The 17,665-nt window shown below is 38.0% G+C and overlaps 1 protein-coding gene and 1 non-coding gene across 7 annotated transcripts in view; both read left to right on the plus strand.

Annotated features, from left to right (window-relative positions):
* Window positions 1–17,665, plus strand: part of STAG1 (STAG1 cohesin complex component) — a 381,935-nt gene that overhangs the window by 221,138 nt on the left and 143,132 nt on the right. For all 6 annotated transcript variants that reach the window (XM_002716398.5, XM_070072783.1, XM_070072784.1 and 3 more), the window contains one exon: window positions 16,350–16,554. In XM_002716398.5, the coding sequence (XP_002716444.1) occupies window positions 16,350–16,554 (205 nt within the window). The remainder of the gene's footprint in view (window positions 1–16,349; window positions 16,555–17,665) is intronic.
* Window positions 7,953–8,054, plus strand: LOC127483056 (U6 spliceosomal RNA). Its single transcript, XR_007909026.1, has one exon. It is a non-coding gene; the product is annotated as a U6 spliceosomal RNA (small nuclear RNA).

A 17,665-nucleotide genomic window follows, 5' to 3' on the forward strand; every position in this document is an offset into this window, starting at 1 on the left:
GTTCCCCCTGGCCACATTCCCCACTTCCGCAGGGGAGCGGCACACTGCCGGCCGGCTTTCTCGGGGGCTGCACGGGTTCCCTTAGATGTTCCCCATAGATGTTCCCCGTGCATGCCGTCTCTCTCCTCCTTTATAGTCCTCCTCCGCCAATCCCAACTCGGCTGCCCACACGCCGAGTACGCTGCTCTCCAATCAGGAACAAGTCCTACAGTTAATTGGTTGAACTGGAGGCAGCTGTGCGAAAGCTGTTTACTTCTCTCCCAGCGCCATATTGTGGGAGAGCAGATGCATAGAATAAGTCCTAATTCGAGTAACTTAGTCTAGTCCGGATTGCTCCCCACATTAGCTGTTGTTAATTGAGCTGCAATAAAGATTGAGGTGCAGATAGCTATTTTATTTGCCAATTTAATTTCCCTTGGGTAAATTCCAATGAGTTGGATGCCTGGGTCATGTGGTAGGGCTGTATTCAGGTTTCTGAGGAATCTCCAGACTGACATAGTGGCTTTACCAGTTTGCATTCCCAGCAACAGTGGGTTCGTGTCCCTTTTTCCCCACATCCTCGCTATCATCTGTTGTTGGTAGATTTCTGTATGTGAGCCATTCTAACCTGGGTGAGTTGAAACCTCATTGTGGTTTTGATTTATTTCCCTGATGACTAGTGATCCTGAACATACTTTCATGTGTCTGTTGGCCATTTGGATTTCCTTTTTGAATAATATCTGTTTAGTTCCTTGGCCCAACTCTTAAATGAGTTGTTTGCTTCGTTGTTGTGGAGTTTCTTGATCTCTTTGTAGATTCTGGTTATTAATCCTTTATCAGTTGCATAATTTGCAAATATTTTCTCTCATTCTTTTGGTTCCCTCTTCACTTTCCTGACTTTTTTTTTTTTTTTTTTTTTTTTCCAGTACAGAAACTTCTCAATTTGATGTAATCCCAGTTGTTAATTTTGGCTTTGGCTGCCTGTGCCTCTGGGTTCTTTTCCAAGAAGTCTTTGCCTGTGCCTGTATCTTGCAGCGTTTCTCCAATGTTCTGTAATAATTTAATGGTGTCAGATCTTAGATTTAGATATTTAATCCATATTGAGTAGATGTTTCTGTAAAGTGTATGGTAGGGGTCTTGCTTCATATTTCTGCATATGGACATCCAGTTTTCCCAGCACCATTTGTTGAATAGACTCTTCTTGCTCCAGGAATTGATTTTAGCTCCTTGATCAAATTTCAGTTAGTTGCAGACGTTTGGATTATTTTCTGGTGTTTATATTCTGTTCCACTGGTTTATCCATCTGTTTCTGTAGCAGTACCATGCTGTTGTAAGTATAACTGTGCTCTAGTTTGTCTTGAAATCTGATATTGTGATGCGTGTGGCTCCATTTTTGTTGTATAAAATTGCCTTAGCTATTCGAGGTCTCCTGTGCCTCCATGTGAATTTCAGTATCATTTTTTCCAGATCTAAGAAGAATGTCTTTGGTATTTTCATTGGTATTGCATTGAATTTGTAAATTGCTTTTGGAAAAATTACCATTTTGATGATATTGATTCTTCGAATCCATGAACATGTAAGATTTTTTCATTTTTTGGTATCCTGTTCTCTTTCTTTAAAGTTTTGTAATTCTTATCATAGAGATCTTTAACATCCTTGTTTAAGTTTATTCCAAGATATTTGATTTTTTTTTTGTAGCTATTGTGAATGGGATTGATTTTAGAAGTTTTTTCTCATCCGTGGCATTGTCTGTATACAAAATATTGTGTGTATACAAAAGCTGTTGATTTTTGTGTATTAATTTTATATCCTGCTGTTTTGTCAAACTCTTCTGTAAGTTCCAATAATCTCTTAGTGGAGTTCTTTGAATCCCCTTAATAAAGAATCATATCATCTGCAAAGAGGGATAGATTGACTTCTTCCTTTTCAATTTGTATCTCTTTGATTTCTTTTTCTTCCTTATGGCTCTGTTTAAAACTTCCAGTATTGTATTGAATAACAATGGTGAGTGTGGGCATCCCTGTCTGCTACCGGATCTCAGTGGAATTGCTTCCAACTTTTCCCCATTCAATATGATGCTGGCCATGGGTTTTTCATAAATTGCCTTGATTGTGTTGAGGAACGTTCCTTCTATACCCAATTTGCTTAGTGTTTTCATCATGAAAGGGTGTTGTATTTTATCCAATGCTTTCTCTACATCTATTGAGATAATCATATGGTTTTTCTTCTGTAGTTTGTTAATGTGGTGTATCACATTTATAGATTTGTAAACATTGAACAATCCCTGCATACCAGGGATAAATTCCACTTGATCTGGGTGGATAATCTTTCTGATATGTTGTTGGATTCTATTGGCTAGAATTTTATTGAGGATTTTTGTGTCTATGTTCATCAGGGAAATTGGTCTTTCTCTGCTGCATTTTTTTCAAGTTTAGGACTTAAGGTGATGCTGGCTTCATACAAAGAATTTGGGAGAATTCCCTTTCTTTAGTTGTTTTGAATCGCTTGAGAAGAATTGGAGTTAGTTCTTCTTTAAATGTCTGGTAGAGTTCAGCAGTGAATCCATCTGGTCCTGGGCTTTTCTCTGCTGGAAGGATCTTTATTACTGATTCACTTTCTGACTTGGTTATGTATCTGTTTAGGTTTTCTATGTCTTCATGGTTCAATTTAGGTAGGTTATATGTCTCCAGGAATCTATCCATTTCTGCTAGATTTCCCAGTTTGTTGGCATACAACTCTTTGTAGTAGTTTCTGATGACTTTTGATTTCTGTGGTGTCTGTTGTTACATTCCCTTTTTCATCTCTAAGTCCTTTGATTTGGGTCTCCTTTTTTTGATTAGTTGGGCCCGTGGTATGTCAATTTTGTTTATTTTTTCAAAAATCTATTTCTTCGTTTAGCTGATCTTTCCTAATGTTTTTTTGGATTCAATTTTGCTAATTTCTTCTCTAATTTTAATTTTCTTTTCTCTTTCTAGTTTTGGGTTTGGTTTGCTGTAGTTTTTCTAGATCCTTGAGATGCATTGATAGCTCATTTATTTGGCAGAGTATACTTAATAGTATTCTCCATAAAGTTGGAGATACAAAGATGCATAAGATAGAAGCTTTAAATATCATAAAACATGTTACAGAATTTACTTGTGGAATGACTGTCTAAATATATTCTATTATTTCTTAATTGATATATAAAGATTGAATTTCCTGATATTTTAGAAGTGTGAAGTTTTGCCCAAATCTGAACAATCAGCTTAGATATTATTACCAGAGGTCTAATGATGAAAAGCTATTTCTCTTTCATTGTATTATGGATGTCAGCCATATAATTTTCTTTTTTTTTAATTTTTATTTATTCATTTATTTATTTGACAGGCAGGGTGGACAGTGAGAGAGAAAGACAGAGAGAAAGGTCTTCCTTTTTGCCACTACTTCACCCTCCAGTGGCCGCCGTGGCCGGTGCGCTGCGGCTGGCGCATCGCGCTGATCCGATGGCAGGAGCCAGGTGCTTTTCCTGGTCTCCCATGCGGGTGCAGGGCCCAGGGACTCGGGCCATCCTCCACTGCCTTCCCGGGCCACAGCAGAGAGCTGGCCTGGAAGAGGGGCAACCGGGACAGAATCCGGCACCCCGACCGGGACTAGAACCCGGTGTGCCGGCGCCGTAAGGCGGAGGATTAGCCTATTGAGCCACAGCACCGGTCCATAATAATTTTCTAAGCAGTTTATTTTTATGGTTATTGTTTGTTCAGTGCATGTAGAACTCAAGAACAAAGGTACAGCAAACTATGTAATGCTCAGTTATGTTTATTCATGTAAGAGTTTTACTTTGCAAAAATATTTTCCACTGAAGCTCCCCAAGGGCAGGTAACATTTTTATCCTTGTACCTATGACACATTTTTATACATGTTAATTTTTTGAAAAAAATTAAGGTAAAAAGTTTTCCAATCGTTGTAATTTGTAAATTCACAGATGTGGTTTTACATATTAAATATTTTTTAACATTGTGATGGGGCTGGTGCTGTGGCTTAGCAGGTATAATTATATCTAGTGTTGTCAGGAATGTGATTTCAAAGATATTAATGTGGGTAATTTCAGCTTTTAGTGAGTTTGTTTTTTAAACACAGCGTGATTTGATTCATGCCACATAATATATATAGATGTGTGAATCTATCACTTCAGCTTAAGAACTGAAATACTAAAATACTTCTTAAGTTCTCCCTGTATTCTACTATACCACTGCTTTCTCTGTGGTAATAGTTATTTAGTAATTTCTTTGTTTATAAACCTATTGATAGATTAATTGGAGGGCAGATATTACTGGCATATAATTTCACTAATTTATGAAAGTTTGGTGAAGTACATGTTTACAAGCCATAATGTTGGCATTCTCATTGACTGTTTGATTTTACAAATTCTTCTTGTGGGTAAGGAAATACATACTGTAAAATTTATGATTGACAATGGAAGAAAATCTATATGGATATTTTAGATATCTTTGCCATTATTTTTAGATGCATTTATGACTGTCATACTTGTGATTGATTGATTTTACCAAAAAATTCTCAAATAGCTGTTACATTCCAACCGTTGAGTATACAGCAGTGAGTACACCTGGCAAAACTTCCTGTCCTCATGGCTATGCCATGATGAAAATATTTTAGTATGTAAGATGGTGTTGTGGAATCCCCAAGACCTGAGTCTTCTCACTCAAACTGCCCATCACTGACACATATATGTAGGAAAAATAAAAAAAGGTAGGTATTCATTGCAATGCACAGAGCAAGGACCTGGGCAGCTATCTGTTGCTTAATTCCCGTGCTTCGTAACAGTTAAGTGTAAGAGTTCAAGAGATAGATTAACATTGGGATTAAAGGGGTATCGTAAGTGTCTGTGTCCTTGGTTGGGCTGAGGTGCTCATGACTCTCCTTTAATTGGTCAGTGATGCCATATTCTTTAGGGAATTTTGATGATATGTAAAATGGTCTTTAGTCAGTCAGATGGCTACATGTAGGTGATAATTTTTTTGCTCAGGGCCTGGGATTCCTGGGGCTTGAGGGCTTTCCTCAAGATAAGAACATTGGGATGTTTTCTCTAGAAGAGATAAATGACTTCATGCTTCTGATTATTAGGAACCTTGTAGGGCTGGCTGCACAACATCATTAATTCATTGATGTAGAAATTGATTCACAGTTCTGAAAGCAATAGAAGGAAATTTTAAACTAAAGGAGGGAGACTGAGAGACTATGGGAAACTGGAACCTGATGATATCTAGCCTCTGCATCCAAGTCTTTGTATAGGGGCTCAGTTTCATATGTAAAGGAAGACAAAAAGGCAAAAGCAAAGCCTAATGTTTTTGAGAGACCATAAAGAAGCTAATGTGACTGAATAATGCTAATGTACATACTGTATTTGAGTGTGTGTTCCTCAGAATATGATAAAAATATAAAGCAATCACCATACTTTTGTATGACATTAACTTTTTGACACCCTGCCAGTTATCTTGTGTTTCCATATTTTTATTTCTCTGATTTTGTTTTCTCTCGTGGTATTATTGTTTTTGTAATCCCCCTGTATTTTATAATTGAAAGTTAGGTCTCTAGACTTCATTAGATTAGTTTTCCATTTTACAGTACACATTTTGCAAGACAACTTAATAAATGAAATTTTTTATTGTATATTGTAAAACAGCTCAGGTTGTGTACTTATAAGTTGTGTTGAAATTGATCACTTAAATAAGGTAGTGAACATTCAGTCTTGTAAAAGTACTTTTCTCATTGCAGTTACCAAATAATTTGACACTGTTAACATCTTGTCAATGAAAAATTACTATTTATTAATGGTTTTAGTGTCCATTTATTATCTGTTCCTGAAATTTTTTATTTACTTTGAATGCTGAAGTTAATGTGGCCAAAAGTTTAATAATAGGATACTAAGTATTTTGATTTGAAATGATAGTCTCTTCTTTTTAAATTTTATTTAAGGTACACAAATTTCATGTATTTCATATGTGCTGATTTATGAGCATAATGATATTTTCCACTCTACACTCCTTCCCGCCCACACGCCCACCCTACTTCCCTCTCCTTCTCCTGTTCCCACTCTTTTAATTTTTACAAATGTCCATTTTCAGTTCATACTCATAAGATTAACCCTAAGTAGAGTTCAAGAGATAGTTTGAAAAAAACAAATCATGTTTCCTCAACTGTCGACTAGCCAAAAATAGTAATCAGATCTCAAAACGTCAGTTTCACTCCTCTGCATTACCTTTTACATACTCTTATTAGTTACCACAGATCAGGGAAAACATAGTAGTTGTCTTATGGGCTTGGCATATTTTACTAAGTATAATGGTTTCCAGTTGTATCCATTTTCTTGGAAAGATAGGATTTCATCTTATTTTATGGTAAATAGTTTTAGTTTACCAAACTTCATGCAGCTCTGCAATACCATCATTGTGCCTTTCTTTATAAACCTTTGCTAATTCTATTGCCTAGAGTGCAGTTATTCTTGTTGCCCTATTGCATCTGTAGAGATTAATACTCCTTTCTAGGACTGTGTATTCTTATAAGGATCATTATTATATTAATTTTGGTCCCTGGACTGTTTGTGTATGTTTGCATCTCCTTAATTAAAGTAGAAGTTCTTTGAAAGATAACATCCTTGTTTTGTTCAGTTTTTGGATGCCACGAACCTAGTACAGTACAAGGAGCGTATTTGTCCAATAATGTATTACTAGATGGATGAGTAGGTAAATGGGTGAATTGAATAGTTTCTACTTTCCAAACAACTGTTAGAAGCAATAAAGGTCCAGTAGGCCATTATTGGTAAGGGATATATTTTGCAACTCCCCATGGATGCCTTAAAGCATCTAGTACTAAAATTTATACACATATGCACACACACACAGATGTGCCTTAAACTTGTGATGGGGTTACATCCTGATAAATCTATTATAAAAGATCATAAACCAAAACATATTTAGGGGCAAGTGTTTGGCCCTAGTGTTTAATAATCTAGATGGAATAAACTCATGCCATATCAGTGTACTTGGGTTCAGGTCCCATTTCTGTTCCTGATTCCAGCTTCTTGCTAATGCACACCCTGGGAGGCAATAGATGTTGGCTCAAGTAGTGGGATCCCTGCCATGCATTTCGGAAACCTCCAGGCTTCCTTCTGGATTGCTTCAGCTTTTGTGGGCTTTGGGGAGTGAACCAGCTGGCATGCTTATTCCCTTCAGATTGATTCATTCATTTGTTCTCTCAAACCCCCCCCCCAAAAAAATAAAGTGTTAAAAATTTTATTGTTTTTAATACACCGAACCTATTGAACAGCATAGCTTAGGAACACACTATACTATGGAGTATTGGCTGTTTACTTCCATGGTAATAAGGTTGTGTGAGAGATGCAGTTAACTGCCACTGCCTAAGATCTTGAGAGAGTATCTTAACATGTGTTGCTAGTATAGGAAAAGGTCAAAATTGTAAATTTCAAATAAAATTTCTACTGAATGCATGTTTCCATATTATGTTAAAATTGGAAAATCCCAAGTCAGAGCATTGTGAAGTTTCTAAATTGGGGTCCATCTGTACTGTTTCTTCTCCTACATACTACACTAAAGTTTACTTTATAAACTTTATAAATTTATAAATATTCGACTCAGTAATAGATTAACAACAGTAACAAATAGCAAAGTAGAACAGTTTTAAGAACTTATGGTAATAAAAAATTAGGTGAGTGGGATCTGTCTGTCTGCTCTGCCTGCCCCTTAGTGACCATCGGGTGAGTAACTTACATATCATGGATATGCTGGACAATAGAATGACTCATATCCTGTACAGGGTGCAGTGAAATACCATGAGATTTCATCACATGAGTCAGAATGACCATCTAAAACTTAAAAGTTCTTTTTTCTCGAGTTTTCCCTTAATATTGACCACCATAGACCTCAGGTAACTGAAATTACAGAAAGTAAAACCACAGATAAGACTGTACTGTTAAATATATAAAATTGGTACAGTACAGAAGATTAATATAGCCCATGTGCAAAAATGACATGCAAATTTATGATGCAATCCATATTTACAAAACTCAAAGTGAGATCAGAAGTCTAAAGTTAAGACATTGAACTTTCAAACTACTGGAGAAGAACAAGAATTGGCATGGGTAAGACCCTAAAGTACAGGCAATAAAAGCAAAAATAGACAAATAATTGAGCTAAGAAACTTCTGTGCAACAAAGCAAGCAGTAGCAATCCAGGTAGGAAATAGGGAAAGCATATGAATAGATATTTTTCGAAGAAAAAAATACAAATGGCCAGACACATGAGAAAATGCTCAGAATTACTAGCCATTAGGGAAATAGAAATAAAGCCACAATGAAGTATCATTTCACTCCAGTTGAAATGACTAATACCCAAAAATAAAAAAAAAATTAACATGACAACAAGATTGTAGAGAAAACTACCCTAATAAACTTTTGGTAGGAATGCAAAATGATAGAACCATTATGGAAAACAGTATGGATGGCTTAGAAAACTCAAAATGGATCTACCACATGATCCAGCTATCCTGGAAATATATCCAAAGGAAGTGAAATTGGCTTGTGAAAGAGGTACTGGCACGCCCGTGTTTGTAGCAGCCCAGTTCACTATAGCAAGGATATGGAATCAAACTAGATGGTCATCAGCTGATGCTTGGATCAAAAACATGTTATATACAGCATGACAGAATATTACTAAGCCATAAAAAAGAATAAAATCCTGTCATTGACAACAGAATGGATGGATCGTGAGATCATTGTGCTAAGTGAAATAACCCTGGCTCAGAAAGAAAAATACATTTTCTCTCATTTGTAAAAGTTAATAAATTAAGAGTATAAAAATTGTGTAGCCATCGTACCCTTTGATATATGTTTATAGATATTGCTTCACTGAATTATAGCATGTATATGACAGTATACCCTTCTTTCCCCACATTTAAGATCAGTCACAAATCCCTCTTTATATTATATTAATATCTTTTCAAGGAAAAATATATTTCTAGTTTGCTCTTCATATTTTTATATTTTTACAAAGAAAGTCATAAATAAAAGTAAATTTCTTAAAATCTTTGGATAAGTCTGTTGATACTAGATAACCAAAAGCCAATGAATGTTTCACCCAAAATAAGTCAGCACTGCCCATCAGCTAGTCCATATAGCAGCTTGTTTGGGTTTACTTTTAGGTAATGTTTTATCTCTTTGGATATCTAGAATTTGTTTTTTTTTTTAATTAATTTATTTTTTTGACAGGCAGAGTCGACAGTGAGAGAGACAGAAAGAAAGGTCTTCCTTTACTGTTGGTTCACCCTCCAATGGCCGCTGTGGCCGGAGCGCTGCGGCCAGCGCACCGTGCTGATCTGAAGCCAGGAGCCAGGTGCTTTTCCTGGTCTTCTGTGCAGGTGTAGGGCCCAAGCACTTGGGCCATCCTCCACTGCACTCCTGGGCCACAGCAGAGAGCTGGACTGGAAGAGGGGCAGCCGGGACAGAATCTAGCACCCTGAACGGGACTAGAACCTGGGGTGCCAGCGCCACAGGCAGAGGATTAGTCTAGTGAGCCGCGGCGCCGGCTGGATATCTAGAATTTGTTAACAGACTGAGTTTCCAAACATCCATGAGGAATTGTTTGTTGCTGTTTTTATTTCCTACATATCATTATTAGTTTCTATGAAAATTCAAATATTTAAGCATTGGGCAACCAGCCTTCTATCTCTGCTAGGTATATAAGCTCTGCCTTGCAGTGGACCTCTCAGGAGATTGTTGTTCTCTCATTAAGAGTGTGGGGAGCAACTGGGAGCAACTCGGACTAGACTAAGTTACTGGAATTAAGACTTATTCTATGCATCTGCTCTCCCACAATATGGCGCTGGGAGAGGAGAAAACAGCTTCTACGCAGCTGTCTCTCGCCAACTTGAGTGATGACCTCCAGGAGCTGATCCTGCTCCTGATTGGAGGAGAGCAGAGTACTCGGCGTGTGGGCAGCCGAGTTGGGATTGGCGGAGGAGGACTATAAAGGAGGAGAGAGACAACATGCACCAGGAACATCTAAGGGGAACACCTGTGTAGCCCCCGAGAGAGCCGGCCGGTGGTGTGCCGCTCCCCCGCGGAAGTGGGGAATGTGGCAGGGGGAACCGCCCTTCCACGGAGGTGGAAGGGACGGTAGCCAACCCGGGAAGAACCAGCAGCAAACCCGGGAAGGGCCGAGCAGACGAAAGAACAGCGCAGGGTCCTGTGTCGTTCCTCCACGAAGAGGGGGAGCGACAAAGAGAATTTGGCACCATTATACTCTATCTGCTTCCTCGTGATTTCTGAAATTTTGGAGATAGACTTTTCTATTAGTTGCTTGTCTCTCCATTTGAGAGCAGCGTCCATCCTTTGGAAAAGAATCAGTAGACAACTCTTATGTCCTCAGAAGTTCCTATAGTAAACCACGTGAAACCCAATTGTAGAGAAGCAAGCACGTGGACTTTATAATCCCAGGACTATATTTAAACTCCAAGATAAAGAACAAGTTTGTTCTTAATGTCTTGTGTCTTTTATCTTTGTTCACACCATTAGTTCCCAAAGTGTATAGATTATATGAGATTATATATGTTCAAAGTACTTACCATATAGATGCTGGCTACATTATGTTTTATTTGCCTACACAGAGTTTACTCCCCGTGTTTCTTCCTGAACATATTTGGATGGATTGCTATTTTACTACACCTTTTATGGTTAGCTCTGTATTACTTTTCATGGAGAATGCCTCATATTATTCCTACCCTAAAATTCTTTTTGCCTTGCTAAACCTTTTTCTTATTTAATATGATTTACCTTTGTACTAGTTCATCCAATAAATAATTTATGCAAAACAATATCATTGAACTACCCTGAAGGATCTTAAGTATTAGTTATACATGAAACATTTGTCCTATTGGATCGTTATCTCTGTGTTTTTTTTAATCACTGTTATCTTAGCATTCCTGAAAAAAATGCTCTGCTACTTTGTGAAGGAAGCTAGTATTTAATCCCCCACTGCCCATCATTAACTAGACAATTCTTTTTACATTGTATGTGTAAATACGTTTGGCAAAGAGAAATTTAAAACTAGTGTTAAAGAATTTCCTTTGAAGTAGGTACAGATTTTTCTTTTTTTTCCCAAGTGTTTTTTTCCTTTTGATAGTATTTATAGAAGATATAAAATAGTATACATCTGGATTCTAGTCTGGAATTGGGTTATGTTTGTATTGTTGCTGTCCTTATCTTTGATAAAGCACAGGCTTAGGATTTCTTTAGTGGTGGACTACTGTTGCATGTACTTGGGAAACCAGTGGTTTTGTGTTTCTACACTTCACCCTCAGAGACCTCTGTTGTCTCTGCTCCCCCCACTCTTAACAGAGGGGATCTCTCTCCACATTCTTGCTCCTTTTCCTAGTGGTGGAACACTTTGCTTGTTGCCTTCGTGCTATGATAGGAGTATCTATTATGACAGTCTTGGCTGAAGTCTTAACTGCCCTGTGTACCTTGAGCCATTAATGGATCTTCTCAGCTTCCTGTCCCTGGTTTCTGTAGCAGCCAACCTGTGCCTGAAATGTATGGTTGTGCTTGAATGGGAATTCCTGCCCCTCTCCCAGAGTGAGCAGATGTATGCTTGGTATTGGTATAGAGTTTAGAGTCCCAGAGAGTGTTTTGTCTTGTTTTCTCTCCCAGTTTAGAGTGTTTTTCTTCTACTCTTGACTAAGCTGTAGTGGAATTTTGCCTGTGCCATGAAGGTGACTCAGTTTGCCATTCCTTTCTCCAGCAGATAAGGCTTCTGACTTGTAGGAGAGGAAGGTCCAGGAAAAGCAAACAGGTCTAATTGAACCTTAACCCCTGCCTACCTGCCTCATTAAGATGTTCTGTGTTTTCTTTTCCTGTCAGTTTTTGTAATAAGAATCAAATTGAGACCTGCAAAAAATAGTTTTGAATGAGTGCAAACTACTTGTTTTCCAGTGACAAGCTAGCACACACTTGTCAGTTCATTAAAATTTTAGTTATTTCTTGTTACCTGAAAAAACTTGTATATGGATTATTTTATTAAAATCTGTATAACATATGAGTATGTTAAGATGTTTTGTTACCATCTTAAACCATAATATATAAATGTATTCTTTTATAACAATATTAGCATGTCTTCTTTTTTTATATATAGATTTTTCTTATTTGAGAGGCACAGTTTCAGACAAAGGGAAAGACAAAAAGGTCTTCCATCCAGTGGTTCGCTCCCCAAATGGCTGCAACATCGAGAATTGAGCAGATCCAAAGCCAGGAGCCAGGAGCTATTTCCATGTCTCCCGAATGGGTACAGGGACCCAAGCACTTGGGCCATCTTCCAGTGCTTTTCCGGCCCGTTAGCAGAGATCTGGATCAGAAAAGGTGCTGCTGGGACACGAAACAGTGAGCATTTGGGATGCTGGCACCACAGGCAGAGGCGGAGGCAATGTGCCACAGCACTGGCCCCTTCTATTATGCTTTTAATATTTACTCATTCAAATCTTCCATTGTAATAGTTGATAACCTTACTATAAAAGGTTTTTAAGTTATGCTTTGGGACAAAACATTTATATGAAAACTTGATAAAGTTCCAGATTTGCTTATTTGTAGTTAAATACCTGTTTTTAAAATCAAATCAACCTTCAAGTGAAATTTTAAGAGGTGACAAAGATTGGACCAATAACTAACTTATAAGTTATGTAACCCCACATATGATAAGAATGTTTAAATATTCTCAAGCCTCAATATCACAGTGGGTATAACTAGGAGGTCATGGTTAATTCTGGGGAGACAAATGCCAGCTGTTAAGAAATACATGCCAGTTATGGACCTGTAATAAAATACTTGAGTAGATACTTCATTGAAAAATAACTTGCTGTTCATTCTAGAAATACTCTATTTTTGGACTTCAAGATAATGACAATGACAGTAAAAATTGTAATAGCTCTGGTTTATAAATTTTTAATTTTCTTTTTTCTAGACATAACTGGGAACATTTTTAATATTTTAAATCTTATGGTTGCACAAAATATGAATTATTATTTCCTGTTTATTTACGGCCACAGATGTAGAAACTGAATCTCAGGGTCAAGTGAGTTGCCCAAGGCTACTAAACTAGTTTAAGTTAGAACATGGCTTTGACCCAAGATTAGTCTAAACTAACCTCAGTATCAGAACTCATTGCATTATATCACTCTGCCTTCCAAAACTCAACAAATCTAGACAAGAAAGCTATTGTTGAAAAATATCGAATAATTTTAAAAAAACTTGAAGTTTTAAAAACTCCAGCTATTAGGGCCGGCGCCGTGGCTCACTTGGCTAATCCTCCGCCTTGCGGCGCCGGCACACCGGGTTCTAGTCCCGGTCGGGGCGCCGGATTCTGTCCCGGTTGCCCCTCTTCCAGGCCAGTTCTCTGCTGTGGCCCGGGAGTGCAGTGGAGGATGGCCCAAGTGCTTGGGCCCTGCACCTCATGGGAGACCAGGATAAGTACCTGGCTCCTGCCATCGGATCAGCACGGGGCGCCGGCTGTGGCGGCCATTGGAGGGTGAACCAACGGCAAAGGAAGACCTTTCTCTCTGTCTCTCTCTCTCACTGTCCACTCTGCCTGTCAAAAAAAAAAAAAAAAAAAAAAAAAAAAACAACTCCAGCTATTATTTTTATTTATTTTTTTAATTTATTTTTTTTTTACAGGCAGAGTGGATAGTGAGAGAGAAAGACAGAGAGAAAGGTCTTCCTTTGCCGTTGGTTCACCCTCCAATGGCTGCCGCGGCCAGCGCGCTGCAGACGGCGCACCACGCTGATCCGAAGGCAGGAGCCAGGTACTTATCCTGGTCTCCATGGGGTGCAGGGCCCAAGGACTTGGGCCATCCTCCACTGCACTCCCGGGGCACAGCAGAGAGCTGGCCTGGAAGAGGGGCAACCGGGACAGAAACCGGTGCTCTGACTGGGACTAGAACCCGGTGTGGCCTGGAAGAGGGGCAACCCGGACAGAATCCAGTGCTCCGACCGGAACTAGAACCCAGTGTGCTGGCACCGCAAGGCGGAGGATTAGCCTAGTGAGCCGCGGCGCCGGCTTTCAGCTATTATTTTTATTATTAATTTATTTCATTTGAAAGGCAGAGTTACAGAGAGAGAGGTCTTCCAACCGCTGGTACACTCTCCAATTGGCAGAAACTACTGGAGCTGAGCCGATCCAAAGCCAGAAGCCAGGAGCTTCCTTCAGGTCTCCCACACAGGTGCAGGGCTCAAGAACTTGGGCCATCTTCCATTGCTTTCTCAAGCCACAGCAGAGAGCTTGATCAGAAATAAGGCAGCCAGGACTCGAACTGGGGCCCATATGTGATGCCAGCACCATTGATGGCAGCTTTACCTGCTATGCCAAAGTGTTGGTCCTTAGCTATTATTTTTTACATACTTTTATGCTGACTACCTTTTCAGCAGCATATGTATGCTTTATCTTTTTGGCGAGCTTACTCTTTGGAATTGAAGTTACTTCAGCTCACAAAAAGGTGTGAGGTTTTTTTTTTTTTCCCTTCCATTTTTAGCCTTCCAGCTCATAAGTGGAAGCCACTCATGAATACCCAGTTGTACCAGAATCATATATTGAATAAATCATCTTTCCTCACTTCTCATTAATTCCATTCTCTTAACAGTGGGAATTGATTTGTCTATAACAAGAAAAATAGAACACAGTAGTGTAAACTGTTTATTTGTCTTACACAGAATGGATTAGGGTTGACAATATTTGTTTAGTACTGATGTTTAACAGGGCAATCAAAGACCTATTTTTTTTCCCTCTTCTGTGATTCTGAGTCCTCTTATTTGTCTCCTATTAATTGTAAGACTTACGTTTGAACAACTAGGTAATTAAAAGATGGAAGGAATAAAGGGCTTAAAAAGTTACTGTTCCAGTCTGTTCTTGTTAAATGTTTTTCTAGAAACTCATTAGCAAATTACATTTTTTTCATCAGATAATGATCATTCTTTTCTTCAGTTCATCAACTGGGTTGCTTAATTAGGAAATCAAGTACTTTAGTTCCTTGGAGCTCTGATTGTTAGGTACACTGCTTTTGAATCTTCTGCTGTATACCTGTAAAATTCAGGTTTTGATGTATGCTGATTATTCTGCCTTTCTTTCCTCCAGCTGTTGGACCTGTCTAGGTAATGTATTTTCTTGTGGTCTACTTGTGGTCCAGGTCTAGTTGTGGATCATTCATTGACTAAATCTCCCAATTTGTTTTAAAGCAAGAGGAGCTCTTAGTCCCGTGGGCTTTTGTGATACAAAAGTTGGAGGCAGGTTGCTGAGGTATTTTGGGAAGCATCCTGGCTGTTCAGTCTGTGTGCCTTTTCCAGTCTACACCTGCATTCCAAATCTAGAGGTCTAACAAGATTTATCTAGCCTCTTAACATTTGGGGGCCAAGTGAACGCCCTAACACTCATACAGTACCGACATTAACTTTCTTTTGGGATTTTAACTACAATTGTCAATCTCTTCCCAGTTTGTTTTATATTCCTTAGTCTTGGAACTGTTTTGTTTCCTACGACACCACAGAGCCCTTTAAATGGCTTTTGCGGTAGTGGTTTGTCTAGGAAAGATAAAAAGCTACAAATGAAGATATGTAGATAACCAAGTTAATAGAATTACTTTCTACTTTGCGAATTTCCATTTCTATAATGTTTTTAACTGGAAAAACACTTACTAGTTGGTTTCAACTCTCAGTTCTGTGTTATTAACAAGGTGGTGCAGTGTGGTCACAAAAGAACCCAGGTTAATATTTTCTGGCAAAAGTAACTCGGAGAAGTAAAAAGTTAGGATCAAGTTCAGAGTAAAATTGAAAGTAATGAGGTTGGAGTTTTCAACATGAGGTTAGCTTTAAGCCTGTCAATAAAATACTTTTAATTTTTGAAATTCTTAATTTTTGAAAATTCACTTTAAAATTTTGGAAGTTTTCTAATTAAACTAATTTTAAAAGCTTTCTACTTCAAATAATCACAGCTATAATCCAAGTACAACAAACTTTATTGTTTTGAATGGTATACATAGAAAAAAGAAGCAGTAATTTTGAACATTTAAAAATTAGTTGTGGCATGTCAGAATCCAAAATTATAAATTGATCAACGTACTTCTGAAAGTTACCTTGTATTTCTGTCCACATCTATTTTTTAATAAAGGTTCTTTTATAATGGGTAGGAAGAATGCCAGAACTTGAACCAGTGCTCCTATATGGGCTGCCAGTTATGGGGCAGCAGCTTGACTCACTGCACTGCACTGCCAGTCCCCAGACTGCTTTATACCATAATTAATATGTTCTTTTTTATCCCTTTCAGGACAGTGGTGATTATCCCCTTACCATGCCTGGACCTCAGTGGAAAAAATTTCGTTCAAATTTTTGTGAATTTATTGGAGTCTTGATTCGACAGTGTCAATATAGCATAATTTACGATGAGTATATGATGGACACAGTGATCTCCCTTTTGACTGGTTTGTCAGACTCCCAGGTCAGAGCTTTTAGGCATACAAGTACTCTTGCTGGTAAGTAATCAGCATTTTCTTACCTTTTCTTTATTTTTCTTAAATGTATCATTCTGTTAAACTTTTAGTATACTCCTGAATAATAACATTTTCCCCTAATGATTTGTCTAGTTTATTCATGTAAAGTGTTTGGCTTTTAGCTAACTGATGTTTTTTGACCTGTGTCAACAAATGCCTGTCTGAATTTTTTTTTTTTTTAATTTTATAATCAAAGAAATTTTAAGAGGCCAATAGGCCATGCTCTTTGGTAAATCTAAGTAGTAATATTTGAAATTCCAAATTCATACTTTTTCCTCCTCTTAATTGTTCCTTTATTATTCATTGTTATTTATCTATAACTATGTAAACATTTGTTTATATTTTAAGCAGTTCATCTAGTAAGATGTTAGACATTTTTCCTATTCCTTATAGAACTTAGATATACCTAAACTTAATGTTTCTAAAATGAGTTCATTCAGGTAGGCTACGGATAATTTGAAAAACTGGCTGACTGTAGTTTTCATTTTTGCATTCTTCATTTTAGAATTATCTTGATAACTTGTCAGCTATTTATTTTCATTTTTCCACAACAGGATAATTTCATTTTCCCTCTCTTAACTGTGTTTTCCTAAAATGACTGTTCTTTCTCACTCATGACATGGAATGCATGCATACATATATGTACATAAACATATTAAATGCTGCTAAATTACAGCCTTTTTAATCGTAGTAACTTTGTCTATATTCATCTTATTTATTATCATGACAAAAATGGTTTAGTTTCATTATTGTATGTCATATTGCATTTAAATTTCAATATCTCACTAATTATTTAATCATTGGTTCTCTCTCTCTCTCTCTTTTTTTTTTTTTTTTTTTTTTTTTTTTTTTTTTGACAGGCAGAGTGGACAGTGAGAGAGAGAGACAGAGAGAAAGGTCTTTCTTTGCCGTTGGTTCACCCTCCAATGGCCGCCGCGGCCAGCGCACCGCGCTGATCCGATGGCAGGAGCCAGGAGCCAGGTGCTTTTCCTGGTCTCCCATGGGGTGCAGGGCCCAAGCACCTGGGCCATCCTCCACTGCACTCCCGGGCCACAGCAGAGAGCTGGCCTGGAAGTGGGGCAACTGGGACAGA

Source organism: Oryctolagus cuniculus, chromosome 4 (assembly GCF_051225735.1).
Source record: "Oryctolagus cuniculus isolate XC-2025 breed Fujian yellow rabbit chromosome 4, ASM5122573v1, whole genome shotgun sequence".
NCBI lineage: Eukaryota > Metazoa > Chordata > Mammalia > Lagomorpha > Leporidae > Oryctolagus > Oryctolagus cuniculus.